This window comes from Rhinopithecus bieti, unplaced genomic scaffold (genome assembly GCF_001698545.2).
Source record: "Rhinopithecus bieti isolate Rb0 unplaced genomic scaffold, ASM169854v2 scaffold_2574, whole genome shotgun sequence".
In the NCBI taxonomy this organism is placed as follows: domain Eukaryota; kingdom Metazoa; phylum Chordata; class Mammalia; order Primates; family Cercopithecidae; genus Rhinopithecus; species Rhinopithecus bieti.
Genome location: NW_016804493.1, coordinates 555,666 through 575,130, shown reverse-complemented (window position 1 = coordinate 575,130; position 19,465 = coordinate 555,666). Strand labels below are relative to the sequence as shown.

Below are 19,465 nucleotides of genomic sequence, written 5' to 3'. Positions count from 1 at the left end.
TTAATATATTATATAATGACATCTTTGCAGGAAACTTGAGGAGGTTCTTTAAGGGGAAGTTATCACAGGAATAAAGATTCAAAGGTTGAAAGACCACACAATTTACCTAAACTTCTTCCCCAAAATCCCTCTAAAATAGCAAGAAGGGATTGTTTTTTAAAAAGGGAAAAGGCACATAAACCTGTAAGGTCAAAACGAAAAGGAGACAACAGCTATATAGTTTGGAAACTGAAAAACAGACAAATAGGAATGGATTAAGCATATCCAAGAAAGTAAAAACCTAACGCAGTAAACAATAACAAAAAATAAGGCAACCTGCATTTGTGAGCCCCAGAAAGACTCAGGAATTGAGAACACCAGATACTTCTGAAGTGGGGATAAACGTGCAACTAAAGAGAGGAAAATTAGTTGAAAATCTATTTAAGAACCATTTAGATCCCTAGTTATTCTCTCCCATCCTAAGGAAGGCTAAGAATTTAGTGTCATGAGGGAAATTGACAAAGAAATCTAATGACATCAGGCACAGCTGAGAGGCCAGGTACCATGCTAAAAACAGAGGAGCTAAGTGAAGTATATATATCATGAATGGTGAGCCCACCCAGCCCTTTCCCTCCATTTAACCCCGAAACAAAACACTGCCACCCAGGCTTATATTACTCAAGGTAGGAAACTGGGATATTTCTGAGCAATCTACCAGTCCAAACAAAAGCCCTAAAGACAGTGACAAATGGTGGAGGTAAAGGGGTAGTGGATGTTCCTGAACAAAATAGTCCAGTTGGGTCAATTTATGATGAAAGTCACCAGTCAGCATGTCCCACCCATACACACAGAGCTTTCTGTCACCTTTTTAGTGCCTATTTTCATTTGTAAGCAGACAGCCAGACACTTAAGAAAACTAAATAAAAGAGATCAAAACAAATAGATAAAAGGAACTTACAGAGAGAACATGAAAGAAGAAAACATTTAAAAAATTGTCATGAATCTCATTAGGTAAGAAAAGACAATGCTTCTATGAAAGAGCGGGATGCTTTTTTTTCTAAAGGAACTTTCAGAGAAAAGAGTTACTAGAAATTTAAAGTATGAGAGCAAAATGAAAATTATATAAATGTAGTGAAAATAAAATTAAATGATAAAGAAAATAAAATACTGAGCATTTACTATGTGCAAGGCTCTAACAATTTTTCATATATTATTTCATGTATTTACACCCAAAAGTCCTATAAAATAAATACATTGTTTTCTCTGTTTTATAGATGAGAAAACTCAGGTAGAGAGTTTGGTTTTCCTACAGTCCAATAGCTAGTAAGTGGCAAAAGCTGGGATCTGAATCCAGGAAGTTCAATTCCAAAATATAGGCTTTTAACCATTGTATGAGAGTAGGAAAACAATGCAAACAAATGGAAAATGGCAATGAGAAAGATAAATGGATCAATCCAGTCAGTTCAATAGGCAAGTAACAGGTGATCCAAAAAGAGAAAAAAGAGACAAACCAAATAAATAACTCAAGAAATGTATCAGAATTGAAAGACATAAATATTCAGAATAAAAGGGCCCACTGAGTATACAACCTAATGGATGAAATAAAGACCCACACCAAGGAACTTTACCTTGAAATTTCAGAATTCCGAAAGTTATTGAAAGTTTGTAAAGAGAAAAACAGGATCTGAAATTAGAATGGCACTGGACTTCCCAAAATCAATAATGGAAGCTGGAAGCCAACAGAGCAACAATACCTTCAAAAATTGACAGGGAAAATGACCTACAACCTAGAATACTTTTCCTAGTTAAACCATAAAAAAAGTGGGAAGGTAGAATAAAGAAATTTGCAGTCTACCATGCAAGGCCCCCAAAAATTTACTTTCCATCCACCCATACACCAGGTAGCTACTGGAGGATATGCTCTAGCAAAATGAGCAAAGAAACTAATAAAGAAGATCAGAATGATGGTTAAGGAGAGATCCCAGAAATATAGGTGTGCAACAAGCCTAGAGAGCCATTATGGTCCATCCAGATCAGTGTGGGAAGACAGAGGGGTCTAATAACATGAAACTGACAAAATACTAATGACTTCAACATATTTAGATAAGAGTTTAAGAATGAATTAATAATAGCATACAAAGAATTTAAAAAGAAGATAACAAAAGTTATTCACTTAATTATATCCTTCCTTTCTTCTATGAAACACCTGACAACTTTACTATTTTGGCAAATTAAAATCTGAGTTCCTACAGGGAAGGTCATACAAATAAAGGTTAAAATTGTTTTTCTATTTAAATTTTTTTCCAAATAGGATTACAATGATAAAACAGAGCACAATTCTTAGAAGAGATCGGCTAGCTGTGTCATATTAGGCAAGTCATTTAACATCGCAAAGCCTCATCTGCAAAAGTGAAATAATAATACCTATCCCAAAGCCTTATCTGGAGAATTAAACAAAGTAAAAGATGTGAACATCCCCAGCATAATGCCAAGCACATAGTAAGCACTCAGTGCATGTTTATTAAATCTGAATCATACTATCTGAAAGAAACAATTGGCAGGCAGAGACTCCCTCCACTACATACCTTCTGTGTTGTTGTGTTTGTTGTCTGTGTTGACGGTTTAGTGAAGGTTATTTTCACAGGAGACATGTGGGGTGGTAAGGAGTTGGCAATGCTCTGCATGATGTTGCTCATCTTGGGACTACCACTCACAGGCACAGTGATCGTCTTTGAGACTGGAACAACGGCCTTTGGAACTTCCTTTAGAACAACAGGAGAGGAGCTGGAAGAGTTTGTTCGCCTTCGTTTTCTGGGTTTTTCATCTTCATCTGAACAGCTTACACCTGAAGGGCAACGACAATACTGCTATATGTATACCAAACTAATCTTGCATTTTACACTTTATTTTTAAAATCTTTATATCGTCCTTGACCTCTCTCTGTCTTAAGCCGTTAGCCAATAAGTTCTATCAATCCTCCCTCAGAAAAGTGGTCTCTGAATGCCTTCCCTCCTTTCCTTTAAGACAAAGTCTCACTCTGTCGCCCAGGCTAGAGTGCAGTGGCGTGATCTCAGCTCACTGCAACCTCTGCTTCCCATGTACAAGCGAATCTCCTGTCTCAGCCTTCCAAGTAGCTGGGATTACATGCACCCGCCACCATGGTCAGCTAATTTTTGTATTTTCAGTAGAGACAGGGTTTCACCATGTTGGCCCAGGCTGGTCTTGAACTCCTGACTTCAGGTGATCCGCCCTCCTCGGCCTCCCAAAGTGCTGAGATTACAGGCGTGAGCCACTGTACCTGGCCTTCCCTCCTTTCTTTAAACCTATGGCCACGTCAGGCCTTCTTATCTCCTGCCTGTATCTTGGCAACAATCACCTACAAGATGTCCATGCTTCCAGTCTGTCCACTTCTATCTACCCTCAATCCTACTACTAGTTACAAAATTTCACATCTAATCATTCCTATGCACTGCCTAAAATCCTTTAGTAGTTTTTTTTTTTTTTTTTTTTGAGATGGAGTCTCGCTCTGTCGACCAGGCTGGAGTGCAGTGGCCGGATCTCAGCTCACTGCAAGCTCCGCCTCCCAGGTTTACGCCATTCTCCTGCCTCAGCCTCCCGAGTAGCTGGGATTACAGGCACTCGCCACCTCGCCCAGCTAGTTTTTTGTATTTTTTTTTTTAGTAGAGACGGGGTTTCACTGTGTTAGCCAGGATGGTCTCAATCTCCTGACCTCGTGATCCGCCCGTCTCGGCCTCCCAAAGTGCTGGGATTACAGGCTTGAGCTACCACGCCCAGCCCCTTTAGTAGTTTTTATCTCCCTACAAGATGAGGCACAAAATCATTACCATATCATTCAAGACTCCATATCTTTCCAAGAACACAATACCTGTTACATCCAACCCCATGTACCCCTATTAATCTTGGGATTCTGAACTGCTCACCATTCCCCAAAGCCACCTTAATCACATTCTATCCATCTCTGAGTATCCATATACTATTGTTCCTTGGGGAATACCACCTACCATCAATGACCTCTTCATCATTCTGCAATCATCATCCTACAAGCCATCTCCTTAGTGAAGCTTTCCCTTATTCCTCTAAGCAAAGCTAATCCACCTCTCTCCTAAGCTGTACCACTTACCAGATGGCAATGTGATTGTCTACACATCTCCTATTAGTAAGGGGCTCCCAGAGGGTAATGACTAAGTCTTATTTGTTTGTTTCCCCAGTATAGTGCCTTGCACATACAAAGTTAGGCAAATAAATGATTATATCCCAAACTAACGTTGTTGGTATGACTTCTGAGCATAAAGCAATCATCTTCCAGGTTACTTAAAACTACATATTATGTGAAATAGTTTCTTCATGTTTGAGATGCACTTTCAGTATTTTACTTATTTACTTATTTAAGAGATGGAGTCTCACACTGTTGCCCAGCCTGGAGTGCAATGATGTGATCTCAGCTCACCACAACCTCCATCTCCCAGATTCAAGTGATTCTCCAGCCTCAGCCTCCCAAGTAGCTGGGATTACAGGCACCCGCCACCACACCTGGCTAATTCTTTTATATTTTTAGTAGAGATGAGGTTTCACCATGTTTGCAAGACTGGTCTCAAACTCCTGACCTCAGGTGATCCGCTCGCCCTGGCCTCCCAAAGTGCTGGGATTACAGGCATGAGCCACCATGCCTGGCCTAGTATTTTCTTTTCTTTTCTTATCTTTTATTATTATTTTTTTAAGATGGAGGCTCGTTCTGTTGCGCAGCCTAGAGTAAATGGCACGATCTCAGCTCACTGCAACCTCTGCCTCCCAGGTTCAAGCGATTCTCCTGCCTCAGCCTCCCAAATAGCTGGGATTACAGGTGCCTGCCACCACACCCGACTAGTTTCTGTATTTTTAGTAGAGACAGAGTTTCACCATGTTGGTCAGGTTGGTCTCAAATGCCTGACCTCAAGTGATCCACCCACCTCAACCTCCCAAAGTGCTGGGATTACAGGCATGAGCCACTGTGCCCGGCTTCAGCCTAGTGCTTTAAAAATGATCAAAAAGTAAGTCTCTACAGTTATTTTAAAAGACCACCTTGGCTAAATCCGCAGAAATCAGATATAAATTTAATTATAGTCCTAGATTCTGCATTTTTTCTTTATGAACTAAAGCCTCAACTGTTTTTTTTAGACTTTTTAAAATCAAGTGAGAAACATAAAACATAGCAACTTAACATAGGAAATCTCTGCAGAGCAGACATAAACAATTATGTAGCATGACTCCCGAAATTAGTAATAAAATATAACCCTACCTCTTCAATTTTTTAACTCCTAATTTAAACAGGGCCAACAAAGACCTAGAATAATTCCTGCCTAAAACAGCAAACTTTACCTCTAAGTTACAAAGAAATCAAGTTTATAACTATATTGAGAAAATGAAAATCAAATATTAATGACCTCCAGTTGACAGGAAAACAAAGCAAAAAATAAAAAATTTAAAAAGATTCTGGCTTCCTCAGTTTCTGTCTCTCACTTCCTCTCCTACCATGGGATCTCTCTGCATACACCTGCTCTCTTTCCACTTTCTGCCATGAGTTGAAGCAGCATAAGATCCTCACCCAAACTTGGACCTTCCAACCAGCAGAGTAGTGAGCCAAATCAACCACTTTTCTTTTTTTCTTTCTTTTTTTTGAGACAGAGTCTTGCTCTGTCGCCCAGGCTGGAGTGCAGTGGCGCAATCTCAGCTCACTGCAACCTCTGCCTCCCAGGTTCAAGCAATTTTCCTGTCTCAGCCTCCCGAGTAGCTGGAACTACAGGCACGTGTCACCATGGCTGGCTAATGTTTATTTATTTATTTTTTTTTCTATTTTTAGTAGAGATAGGGTTTCACCAGGTTGGCCAGGTTGGTCTTGAACTCCTGACCTCAGATGATTTGCCCGCCTTGGCCTCCCAAAGTGCTAGGACTACAGGCGTGAGCCACTGTGCCCAGCCCCTTTTCTTTACAAATTAAAAAATATATATATAAAGCGACATTGTCATAACCGAAATTAAAAACCAAAAAATGAAAAAAAAAACGAGCACGACACCAAACTGCTTCATAGGGTAGAATCAAGGAATTAAAAACTACAAACGAAAGAAACTTCAAAAATTACAGTCAATTAGAAATAAAGATAGGCTCTCTAAAATGTTTCACTGAATCTAATAGTTGGATAATACATAATCTAGGAGAAATATTGAATAAATCACATAAGCACATGCCTTCAGTTTCTATTCACAACATTTCTATTTCATGACAATCAAAAAAGTGAATTCTTAAGGATAGCACAGTTCAAAGGCAGATTACCCACAGGGAACAAAAATGAAGTCACTTCTCAAACCCCAGAACTGATTAAAAAAGCAATATATACCTAGTCATATGTAAAGAAAGGAATTATTTAAAATCTTCAAAAACTAACCCTACTAACAGCTAGTGGACCAATGATTTAATCCAGGAAGGCAGGTCTAATCAGAGCCTAGACAGCAGCATTTAGCCAAGACGGCCCTGATAACACTGAGAATATCACTTACTTTTGACATAAACAGTACTTCCACTTGGCAAGACAACTACATTGGAGGCAGGACTGGCAGGTCTTGGAGACTTAACCGTTGCTATGCTGCCACTTGGAACAGGGGTAGAGGTTGGGGTTGACGTGGTACTTGTGTAGGAATAGCAAACCACTACTGAAGGAACGATAAAAAAGTTTGCTGTTAACTTTCACCAAAACTGTCCAGGCATACAAAAAAATTATTTTTATTGCAGGCCAATTTTAACATTTTCATGTGATCAGAAGTCAGAGGCCAGTACTAGGTATTAGGTCCACAGATTAAAAGGCATTAATAACCTTTCCTGAAAATTATCACTTAAATAGATTTTTCCCAAGTATTTAACAGCTTGTCAACAGGTGGCATTGCTGATGGAGAAAAACGCAGTTACAAAGAAATAAAGTTTAAAATTATACTAAGAAAAATGAAAATAATTTTCACTCATGGCAGGAGTTGGACAACAGGCACTTACTTGTATTCCCTTTTAATACTAATAGCAGCACCGATGACATGGGTGGATAATTTTTCCCTAACCTTAGCAATTTCCAACGTGGCCACTAAGGAAGAATCAAGGTAACATTCTTTTCTATAAATCAACTCACTAGTCATTGCCATCCAAGCAGCACAACAACTCAACTAAAATAATGACAACATCATATTTCAACCTATCATTCAATGAAGGGATACAGCTAAACAACAGTAAGAATAGGTTATAGGCATCATTTATTGAGTACCACACACTAAATCCTTTCCATACATCTTCACTAATTCTCACAATATCACATTCTCATTTTAAAGATGAGGAACCCAAGGCTCACAGAAGCTCAAATTTGCTGGAGGTCATACAGCTAGGAAATGACAAATTAAGATTCGAACATGGATTTGACTAGTGGAAACTCCATATTCTTTCCACTCTACCTGAGAGTCGGTAGATGGAGGAACTCAATGGAGGCCAAATTTATACACTGTCTTCCTCCAAATATACCTTTTCTCACCCTAAAACAGAGCCTGTCATGCATAAAAAAGAGTGCCTTACTCTGTTCCATGGCCATTGCTAGGCAAGCAAAGACAATTCCAATTCCCCAGAGTAACCTGACAAATGCATTGTTTTTAGGGTCATTGTCATGCAACATCAAACTAAACTACTTGAGTCAATCCAAATATGCTCTGTCAAATTTAATATTACTCTTGGTGGTCACTAGAGAATTGGAGGATTTTTAAAGCATGTGTCAATTACTAGATAAATAATGATAAGAAAGCCCTTCTGCCAGGGAATGGATTCAGCACATTCATTAACCAGAACAAAGAAGTAGCATATATCATTGATTCCAGAAAATGAAAACGGAGCTTTATTTTCTAAAGCTATCAGTTCAGAATCATTTTTTAGCAGCTAAATGACTTCTGTTACCTTATTTATTTTCTAATGTCATCCATTAAGGTCTTCTACTCATTTTTAACAAGACACACTGATATCAAAAATCCATTCCAAGGTTTCTGCAATTTTGATGATTAACATAATTCACACCTTCAACAAAAGGGAGACTTAAATTTTGTCTAGGACTAAAAATCTGGCAGTCTAATTTCAGAATTAGAGTTTCCTACTATGTTTCATAACCTTTAAACACTTGAATATAAGTAGATGAAAAATAAGACAACTTTTCTTGAAATTGTATTGAAGATTCTAAGAAAAGTACTCTCTAACACAGGCATATTTTTCTACTTACCTTCCTTGCTTCCTGTTTCCGCAGGCACTGGAAGAGATGCGTTGTGCTGGATAGCTGCATTAGCAACAGCATTAGCTGTTACAGTAAAGGCGGTTTGGGGAACGAGCCGGGGCATCAGTGGTACCAATCGACGACCTTCAATGGACCATTCTGAAGAGCTATTAGGTCCAGACATACTAAACAAAAAAGAAAGCGCTGCTACAAGGGTTTTCAATCACTAAAAACAAATCAAACATATATGCTCAAACATATATAACTTTTAAATTATAAAAGTGCCCTGAGGGAATAGGAGAGGCTTTATTTTAAGCAAGCAAGATCAAAATTATGAATAATTATAATTCAAGGAATGTCACACACTTAGGTTCTTACATAGTTTATTCTATAATCTGAATCTTATCATGAACATAACTGAAACTACAAAAAATCTTCCTATGCCTTCTAAATAAATATTGGCTTTGGTTTCATTAACTTAAATCTGCTATCACTAATGAAAACTAGTATTTCAACTAATATTTAGAACTTAATTTTATAATTAACACAAGAAAGTAATAAGCACTTATAATTTTAAAAGTCAGATTTTCCTTAATTAAGGATGGAATTCACTGAACCTTTTGAAAATTATCTAACTGCCTGCATGGCCAGAGCTTCTAAGGCTTTCAAACAAGGGAAACTGAGGCAGTAAACGAGGGAGCCTAAGTAGAAAAGAATGGAAGAGTACTGTATATATAACCATATGTGTCACTGATAATGTATTATTATCCTTCTTGTTAAAAACAGACTAGATCTAAGTACACTAGAAGAAACGCGCCATTATTTTTATGTATTTATACTACTCTTCACTCTAAGAAGGAATTAAGACAATTGAACTCTCTCTCTAAGCAAACACCACTCTCAGTTTATCTACCCTAAATTCCTTGAACAAATTTTATCCCAAGAATTCAACCAGAGGTTGGAATAGCAAAAGGTAGTTGTATCATTTCTCTTAAATTGGTTCCATGAAAGACTCTGACTAATGATTAGTGCTGAAGTTTAAAATTCACTCAGAAATAATCAATCTCTTCACTAAATCAGAAATATTTCTGCATTTGAAACCATAGGTTCTTCAAACTAACTTAGAGTTTAAGATTCTGTATGTCCACGCATTCTCAGATTTAGATAAGAGTATAAAAGCCCTTGTTAGTGGGCAGTGGTTATCATTAAGCACTTATGTCAAGGATTGTTCTAAACATATACATGTATTAACTCTTCAATCCTATGAATTTGGTAGTATTATTACCTCCATTTTACAGATTAGGAAACTGAGTCAGAGACATCAAATAACTTGCCTAAGGTCACACAACTAATAAATGTCTCCTTCGACCAGCATAATCATACTACTGAAATTATTTGACAGACAAGTAGAAAGTATAAAATTTTTCAAATGGGTTTTGCCTTTGATGTATACCAATTGGATACTGCTGTTGAATTACTACCAACTTTCATTGAATGGAATAAATCACTTTTACAATTTAAGGATTTAAGTTCAGTTCAGAAAGGAATTTCTAAGAGCTGATGAATTCAGTTGGCTTACTGTGGAAAATGTGTAAATTCCCTTACGGTTTAACACAGTCCTACCTAAGATAAAAGAAAGGGGAATTCCTAAAACTTTAGTAACACTCACAAATTTGTTATTATATAATCCCCAAGTTGATGCTAGTTTTGAAACAAAGAATGGTACAAACAAGAAAGAGACACAAAAGCTAATTGTTAGAGGAAAAAATTCTAAAAGCTATTCAGCATATTCTTGGTTTACTTTTATTTTGCTATCAATTTATTAGAATATCACTAATAAGCTTGCTTGGTGAGAGTTTACCACACAAATTAAGTGACATCTACACTTACCTGGTGTATTGTTTAAGTGGTGGCAGAAATTATGGAAGATTAATAATTTGAAGCACATGAACACATGCTACTGAAAAGACAAAACCTGCAGTGCAAAAGACACCACTGCAACTTTTAGAAAGATCTATAAATCTTCCAAATTTCTACTCATGCAAACATGCTCAAACTTTGAGTGAAAAATTAAGTATTATGTTAGAATTAGATCAGAAATTCCTATTTGCTTAGTAATGAAGACGTAAGTGTAAATATGCATTAGTTACACAAGTTATCTAAACTAGATTTTATAGACTAAACATCTTCCTGGAGGGCTTCACTGAGATACCTTAGTGTGAGTATAAGAATGTCTCTCTATTTATACTAAGTATGACAGGGGAAACCTTGCTCCAGTCCCTTTTCTGAGAAATCTAAGATTATACTAATGAAACTACCTTGGCCCACATATCCTTTGGTGTACAAGGCACCAGTAAGAAATCTTCATCCTCACACAGAAACTGACGCAGTATCCTGTGAATGTCTGAGTGACGGGGAAAGGATTAAGAGAGCAGAAATTCCAGATAGCCACTTTCTCCTCAATCTAGAGACAACATGGGCAAGAGTGGTCCAATTAAAAAATCCGAAGCTCCTTGACATCCAAGGCGTTAATACTGTAACATTCTGATGTAATTAAAAACTGAATTAAGAGTATCAAACTACTTAATAAGTTGCCTGGTGCCAAACAATAAACACGTGTTATATTTCAAGCCACAAGAAAGGCTTTTCTTTGATCCCAGATATGCCACTCCTTTTGTTTTCCCCTCCTTTGTGCTCAATCTTCTCAGCTTTCTCATCACCTTTCAACCACATTCCTTCTGACCTAAACTCCTATTTTGAGTGGGGGGAAGGGAGGGGAGGAGAAAGAGAATGCAGTCAGTTCAGATGCATTCCTTTAGTTGTTTTTGTAGGCTTGGAGTATGAAGCCCTCCTATAGATAATATTTGGAACTAGGCTCTGTTGCCACTTCTGAGGGGAAGAGGGCAGAGGAGACGAAAAGAATGAGAGATCTATTCCTTCCTCATCAATCCCCACTCACTGACCCCTTGAGCTCAACAAGTAAATAAAACATCTGATCCAACTAAAACAATAATATATTAAAACAAGAATATAGAAAAACCTAAGAAGCTCAAAATTATACACTGAAGTAAACTCTTTCCAAAAAAATGAAATTTATGTATTAAAGAAATCATAAAGGAAAGAAAAAAGAGGAAACACAGGCAGATAAAAGCCAACTCTCAATTATCCATGCTAATGGAGAGAGGAGGGAAAGGGAGAGGTCAAACAGATTAAAGAAACTCAAATATTATCCAAAAATATTTTGGCAAATGCTTGTAAATTCTTCCACCAAACCTTTTCCAGGACAACTAACAAGTGGTAAAATGACTAATTAAAATTTTCACCTCCTCTCCCTTCCCACCCTCTGACTAGAAGTACTCCCAAGCAGCAAAATGGCTAAAGGGTGGGCAGTATTAGGAGGGGGAGGAGGGGAAGAGAAGGAAAGCAAGGGGCATGGTTAATTCATAAATGGAATAATGTGCCCCTGAATAATTGAGAGCTTCAATTTGGAAATAAATACAAGAAAAAGCCTGAAATAATAATAACCTATTTGCATACCTGTAACTTGGTCTTTCACCCAAATATAAGGATAAATTCATTCTTTAAAGGGGAAAAAAGGAAAAGGAGACTAAATAAATGTTATCCTTTAAGTATGAAACTGATGCATCAACTTACAACTAGTTGCCCCACAATACCGTTCCAATGCTTCTACAATACTGATTTGTTTCTAAGTGCCTCTGAATGCAAGCTAAGGTTTACTACTTTATTCTCTAGCACATACATTTCCTATTACCAGTTCTCAAATTAGAATCTAGGCTCAGTTACCATTACTTCTAGAACACCCCAAGTCAAAAGCTTAGAGCAAATTAAAGAAGGAACACATTAATTAACATTTGAGTGTTTCAACCATGTTAGCCTAGCAACTAGATTACTAAATGTCTCTAATGGAAAATTCTTAAACTTCTACAGCGCATACCTACCACTGAAGAATCTCAAAATTCCAGAATAAACAGCTCAACCTTCAAACTATGCTATTGAAAAGGTAGCACCCCATTTTATGTTAAGTAAAATGACGGACAGTGAAGCACAAGATGAAGCTCTTGGGGGTCAATTCAAATATTGCCAATTGGTTTAAATACAATGTTTAAGTTCTCACATTATGGAAATGCACTGAATTTTTCCCTTTAGTTTCATTTAACATTAAAATATAAAAATAAAAAATAAATGAATTATACTATAACATATTTTATGAAATGCTTTATCACCTTGTATAAACATCTAAAGGCTAATTTCTGTTCCTTTGTATTCTTTAGGAGGCACTGTCTCCATACGTACTCAATTACGGCTTGATCCCTGCCCTCAATCGTCTACCACCCTCCACCCCTCCTCTTAAATAGTTATAATGATCAGAAAACAGTTTGGTAAGAATCTTTAATCGGTTTTTTTTTTTGGGCTTTTTAAAAATAAATTAAGAGATGTTATATTCATATTTCTTAAAGACAGAATACAAATTTTACATTTTTTTCTGAATCTCAAAACACACGAAATAATGAGTCAGATATCAAAAAAGTTACAATGCCTGTTTATAAGGTAATAACATATCAAATACCATTACAAAGAACCTCTAAAGGGCTTTCAATTTTAAGGGACACAATACTTTGTTATTGAACTTGGTCTCAAGTAAGTGAATCATCCGCTAAATTATGGTGATTTTTAGTTGGACAGAGATTACATTGTAACAGGATTTGACCTGAGTACTTAAAGCTTGCCTAACCAAATGCAAAAAAATAACCAACTGAATAAACAGTTAATATCACTTTTACTGCTATGATCAGGATCCCTGAGTATAGAGATATTGTTACTTGAAAGACTCAGGAATCTGCTACACAATAGGAAGACTGTTTCAAAACTGTGTTATACTATGTCATAAAAAAATCAGGGATGGTATGACTAATGGCTTACTTATGTGCAATTGTTGTTAACCGTTCATCGTTTACTGCTCTCCGAACTTCAGCACGGTGGCGTTCTGTTGAGATGCTATGAAGAAAAATAGCCATTATAGAACTCTGTCAAGCAGGCAGCTCTTTTCTATACTTTCATTAATGTTTAAGTCAACATTTCTGGGGGGAGAAGGGAGACAAGATTGGTTTGTGAAAAGATACAGACAGGAGCCTAATATGTATCTTCAAACGCTTTAACATCTTAGAAAAGGATTCATACTAATTCTGTGTAACTGCAGAAATAATTAGTTGCAAATTACAAATCATAGGAAGACAAATTCAGCCTGATATCAAGGTATTACTTCCAAATTTCAGAAATGTCAGACCATGGATAAGATTAGCAGAGCTTCCTGCTATCTAAACATGCAAACAGATGCTGAATGGCTTTCTAATTGTGAATGCTGAGAAGAGGATTTTGTCACTTACAAGAAAGTTTTCTAAGGTCTTTTCTTTTTTTTTTTTTGAGACGGAGTCTCGCTCTGTCGCCCAGGCTGGAGTGCAGTGGCCGGATCTCAGCTCACTGCAAGCTCCGCCTCCCAGGTTCACGCCATTCTCCCGCCTCAGCCTCCAGAGTAGCTGGGACTACAGGCACCTGCCACCTCGCCCGGCTAGTTTTGTATTTTTTAGTAGACATGGGGTTTCACCATGTTAGCCAGGATGGTCTCGATCTCCTGACCTTGTGATCCGCCCGTCTCAGCCTCCCAAAGTGCTGGGATTACAGGCTTGAGCCACCACGCCCGGCCTCTAAGGTCTTTTCTAAAGCTTAAGAGTCTGTAATTTAACGTTCAATGAATATAACAGACAAATGAGAGTTGTAAAATAACCTGTTTCCTGTGGCTATATGCTATACAACTTAACACCAGGGTAATATTCCTTTATTACTCAATACTTTAGCTGCATATCTTCTACATTACATTATGTTACCAATGGTAAAATGTGCTTATATTAATCCTGATTAAACACATGTAAAGTTAATAATAGGAAACAACTTTTTAAAAGGTTACACCCATTCCATTCATAAATACTCAATAAAATGAATACCACTCTTCAAATTGTATTCCATACTACTTAAGCTAAATCTCTAACATGGACCAAAACATTTAAGAGGCTAGAAAACAGAATTTAGGAGAAATATAAACAACAAACAAATACAAATTGTTAACTATGAAAACAATAAAACTGAGAATTTGGTTTAATAACATCCCTATATTAATGTTAAGTAACAGGAAGAGCATCTTCCATATTTTCACTTTAAAAACACTATGTTTAAGGCAATGACCACATAATCACTACCCATTTATGTAAATTAAGGCATCTTCCTCACATCACCTCTTCCCTCCAGCAAATGCCACTCTAGATCATCATATCCAGTTACTTACTGCTCTTCTTTCTTTCACCTATGTCAAAAGCACCTCCCTTTCCCAGGTGGGCCAAAAGTAAGAAAACCTGCCTTCAACTCTTTCTGAAGAGTTTGCACGCTCTTCATTCTGGATTATATTCATTCTGGATTACACAATAAATGGTAAGTTATACAATTTTCTGTAACAGACCACACAACTGGGATGGAGTCTCTTACCACCAACAATTTGAACACCTCTGTTCTTCAACTTAATTTGACAGTTACTTAATTTGAGAGTGATAAGTAATAAAATCCCTCCAAATGAAATTTCTAGAGTCACGTCTCACAGACGTTTATGATAATTTACCTAAGAACTTTTGATAGTTCTCCAAGAAGATCTTTCTTTTCCTTGGTGAGATCCCCCTGTGCCCGAAGTGCACTGATAACTCCAGCATATGCCTCCAATTCTAGAAGAAGAAAATTATTTTATCAAGATAGGCCTTTAATATTTTAATACTGTGGCTATGTATAGTGAAACTTCAGGGAAAAAAAAACTAAAAATAATCAAATACAAATATTGTTTTAAATTCCTTTCAAAATTTTATCTATTTTATAATTTTATATCATTTTGTTTTCATTACCTCACAGAAGTCATGTATATAAAATGTTTAGGCAGAAAATCTAACAGTAGATATTTTGTTTCACACATTGTCACTGAAAAACATATAGCACAAATGATACCAACAACTGGGAATAGGCACCAAGTGATGTAATAAGGCTAAGAAGTTTTCAGCATTACTAAAAGGGATCTTCATTAATCAACTCTTAAAATAATTCCTCAGGCTTGCCAAAGAATTCAAACTATATTCTACCTCCCTCCTGTGTAGCTGAAAGTACTGTAAATACTATGCAATGGAAAAAATATTGGAACAAAATATTCTGGCTCTAGCACTGCCACTTATTAGTTGTGTGACACTCAGCAAGTCTTTACTCATCTCTAAACCTGTTTCCTTACCTAGAAGGGACTTTGTAGGTCCCCTCCAGAAGTAAGATTCTCTGCATCTATAAAAACTATCATCAAAATGACTAATTGGGAAACATAAACATGAAATGCTCTTGCAGCGACTAGGACATAATATACTGAATCCTAATACCAGACATCTCCATTTCAGTCTTTCCACAGAAATAACCAATAAGAAATAAAACTGTCAAGCCGGGCACAGTGGCTCATGCCTGTAATCCCAGTACTTTGGGAAGCTGAGGCAGGTGGATCACCTGAGGTCGGGCGTTTGAGACCAGACTGACCAACATGGAGAAACTCTGTCTCTACTAAAAATATAAACTTAGCTGTGGTGGCAGATGCCTGTCATCCTGGCTACTTCGGAAGCTGAGACAGGAGAATCGCTTGAACCTGGGAGGCAGAGGTGGCACCACTGCACTCCAGCCTGGGTGACAGAGAGAGAGTTCGTCTCAAAAAAAAAAAAAAGAAAGAAAACTGTCAGTCTCCAGGACTGGTTAAAATATAAAGCCAAAAGTCCCCAATGGCCTCCAATAAACTATACATGCCTCTCAGTGTCGCCCTTGTGTACTACCCTTGTGTAGTACCCTCCCACATTGACTCTAGTCTTGGCATATTACTTGCTTTGGCCAAGGGAACAATAGCGAACATGCTGCAAACAGAAGCTTGCTAAGTACTTGCATACAGGGCCTTGCCCTTCAGGAACTTTGAGATCACCAAGCTGTGAAGACGCCCAGAATGAAAAGCCAAATGAAGAGAGAGGCCAGCTACCTCAGCCTAGTCCCCATATAAGCTACCACTGAATACCTGAAAGAACTCAGACAAGGCCAGTAACCCACAGAATGGCAAGAAATAATAAAACAGTTGTTGTTTTAAACCATTAACTATGAAACAGATATATCTGAGCAAACCAGAATGGTGGGAAATAAATGTCCAAACTAGAGTTGTTTTCACAGTCAAGTTATCACGAGTATTTGTTATTTGCAAATACCTCACACACAAGAGAAACTCAAAAAACGTGAGCCCACAGACTAAGTACTACACCAAAAATAAACTAATAGTCTCATTTAGTTGATATTACTCACAGATCTGTCAAAAATAAGCCTTATATAGAAGACTGGGCTGGGCTGCCTACCTTAAATATTTTTACATTAAATAGAAATGTCTGGCCAGGGCCAAGCATGGTGGCTCACACCTGTAATCCCAGCACTTTTGGGAGGCCGAGGTGGGCAGATCGCTTGAGTCCAAGAGTTCAAGACCAGTCTGGGCAACATGGCAAAACCCTGGCTGTACAAAAAAAATACAAAAAATTAGCTGGGTGTGGTGGTGCACACCTGTAGTCCCAGCTACTTAGGAGGCTGACGTGGGAGGATCACTTGAGCCCAAGAAGTCCAGGATACAGTGAGCTGTGATCATGCCACTGCACTCCAGCCTGGGTAACTGAGCGAGATCCTGTCTAAAAAACAAAACAAAGCAAAACAAAAATCTGGCCAGGCACCATGGCTCACACCTGTAATCCCAGCTCTTTGGGAGGCCGAGGCAGGAAGATTGTTTGAGCTGTGGAGTTCAAGGCCAGCCTGGGCAACATGGCAAGACCCCATCCCTACAAAAAATTTAAAAATTAGCTGGGGGTGGTAGTGCACACCTATGGTCCCAGCTACTCAGGAGGCTGAGGTAGGAGGATCACTTGAGCGTGGGAGGTTAAGGATGTGGTAAGCCATGTTCATGCCACTGTACTTCAGTCTGGGTGACACAGTAAGATCCTGTCTCAGAAAAAAAAAAAAAAAAAAAAAAGGAATGTCTGGTCCAACCAAATGACCCTAAGTTTAAACATCCTGCATGTTCAACCTGTGTTGGATACTATGTAGACATTTCAATGTGGCGGTCACTCTTGAAGGACAAAGCTCTGCTGCTCAGTGAAGGAAATACTTAGTTTCAGGAAATATATTTCAGCTTTTATCAGACTCAGAATAGAGTCCAGAAAAAGCACTAGGGATACCCAAGAATGCAGTATACTCTAAATGTTTATGCCCTCCCCCATTTATGAAATATTTTATTCAACAGATTAGTATTGAGTCCTATTATATATACCAAATGGTGTGCTAATCGTGCCCTCAGGGAGTTAACTCTAGAATAGAGAGCTACAGTGAAACAAGTCATCAGGCAATTATGATACAGTTTACATACAATGGTAAAAGTACAGAGGAGAAATACATCATCTAGTGTAGAAGCAGAAGCTTTAATCAGAAAGAGAATTGTGCCCCAAGCAGGCAGGGTTAAAAAAAAAAAAAAGCAAATGTACGAAAGAAATAGAGTAAAAGAACAGACAATGTTTCATATTATTCCAGTAACTTCCAGTAACAGTAACTATGTTTGAGAGTTTTACACTAAGCGCAGTAAAAATATGTCTGTACTTGGATAGTCACTAGCTCAAATCAAACTACTAACTGAACATTACTGCTACAAGGTACCATGGAGAATATTTCTAGGAACAAAATAAAATCCCTATCCTCAAGGTGACTAAAATCCAACAAGGAACCTAAGAAATATATCCAAATAACATTTTAAAGATTTTAGTTCACACATGTAAGAGAATAGAGAACGGTAAAAATGGAAAAGTAGTTTGTGGTCAGACTGAGAAAAGCCTCTGTTTCCAGTCTAAAATGTTTTTATTTGATAGGACTCAGTAATTGATTGACTGTGGGAAGTAACACCAGAAGGAAGTCAGATTCTGCAGCTTGCAAAATGTTTAGGAGAACGGCAGTGCCGTAAAAAGAAATGAAGAGGTCAAAGTGAGGGAATAGTTTGAGAAAAACGAAAAAGAAGTTCACACTTGTGACTTGTAGAATTTATGATGATCAAGACAGTACTTCAGAAAAAATAAAATTAACTAAAGAAATACGACAAATATTTCTGACATTTCAAGTCTCATTTCAAGTCTAAGAAGTCATGTACAAAAAATCAAGAGATGGCAACCTCACATACACAAAACTGGGACTCTGAACACAGTTACCACAGATATAGGATCCACATCACTTCCTCCTCTTCACAAGAAATTCACTCATTGTAAAGAACCCTATTAGCTTCCCAACCTCCTTCACATTTACTGATGTCCATTTTGATGGGTATCCTTAGATCCTTACATACCTCAAATTTAGCTGAATTTCTGTAATTATTTTTCATGCCATTCTATTGCAAACACAAAAGTAGAAAATAATAAATACATATGAACATTCCAAAAACGAAAGATTTGCCAAACCATTTATATAAAGCCCTCAATTTGGTCCATTAAATCAGCCATTCAAATACACTATAGTCCATAAAGTCCCATGTTGGAGCTACAGCTCAGGAATGATCACAAAAATAGGCAAGGGGAGAGGCAAGACAAAGAGAAGGAAGTATTTATCTAGCACTGACACATTCAGTATATATAAAGAAATTCTCTATCCCAATTTCTTTATATGTATGTAAAATCTAAGTATTTAACATCATATTAAAATGATTTATAACTATTTTTTAAAGGATACAGCTAATTTTTAAAAACTGTATGTACCTTTTCTAAACTTTGGACCTAGAGTTAGCATTTGAAGACAATTAAAAGGTTTCATTGTTATGATAATAAGCCAACCGGTGGGGAGGAAGTCTGGCTAATCACTATCAAAGCTCACCCCCCAAAGTGAGGGGTCAGTGAAGATTATATTACCATACAAGATGACTGTTTTCTTTTGTATTGAAGCAGCTCTGCAGCAACATTACCCACACAGCTCTGACTAAAATTAGGAATAAATTTAGACTTAAAGGTTACCATATTTAAACATAACCTCTCAATTCAAACGCCCCCAAACCCAGAAACCCCAATCTAATCTACT

At 37.4% G+C, this 19,465-nt stretch overlaps 1 protein-coding gene across 10 annotated transcripts in view; it reads right to left on the bottom strand.

Annotated features, from left to right (window-relative positions):
• The window catches only part of EMSY (EMSY transcriptional repressor, BRCA2 interacting), a 109,407-nt gene that overhangs the window by 86,135 nt on the left and 3,807 nt on the right, over positions 1 to 19,465 (bottom strand). For 4 of the 10 annotated variants that reach the window (XM_017868648.1, XM_017868640.1, XM_017868642.1 and 1 more), the window contains exons 3-8: positions 14,946 to 15,045; positions 13,202 to 13,276; positions 11,798 to 11,839; positions 8,270 to 8,445; positions 6,531 to 6,683; positions 2,565 to 2,824 (exon numbers count right to left, since the gene is read on the bottom strand). In XM_017868648.1, coding sequence (XP_017724137.1) covers positions 2,565 to 2,824; positions 6,531 to 6,683; positions 8,270 to 8,445; positions 11,798 to 11,839; positions 13,202 to 13,276; positions 14,946 to 15,045 — 806 coding nt within the window. The remainder of the gene's footprint in view (positions 1 to 2,564; positions 2,825 to 6,530; positions 6,684 to 8,269; positions 8,446 to 11,797; positions 11,840 to 13,201; positions 13,277 to 14,945; positions 15,046 to 19,465) is intronic. The other 6 variants (XM_017868641.1, XM_017868649.1, XM_017868643.1 and 3 more) reach the window with 3 other exon arrangements.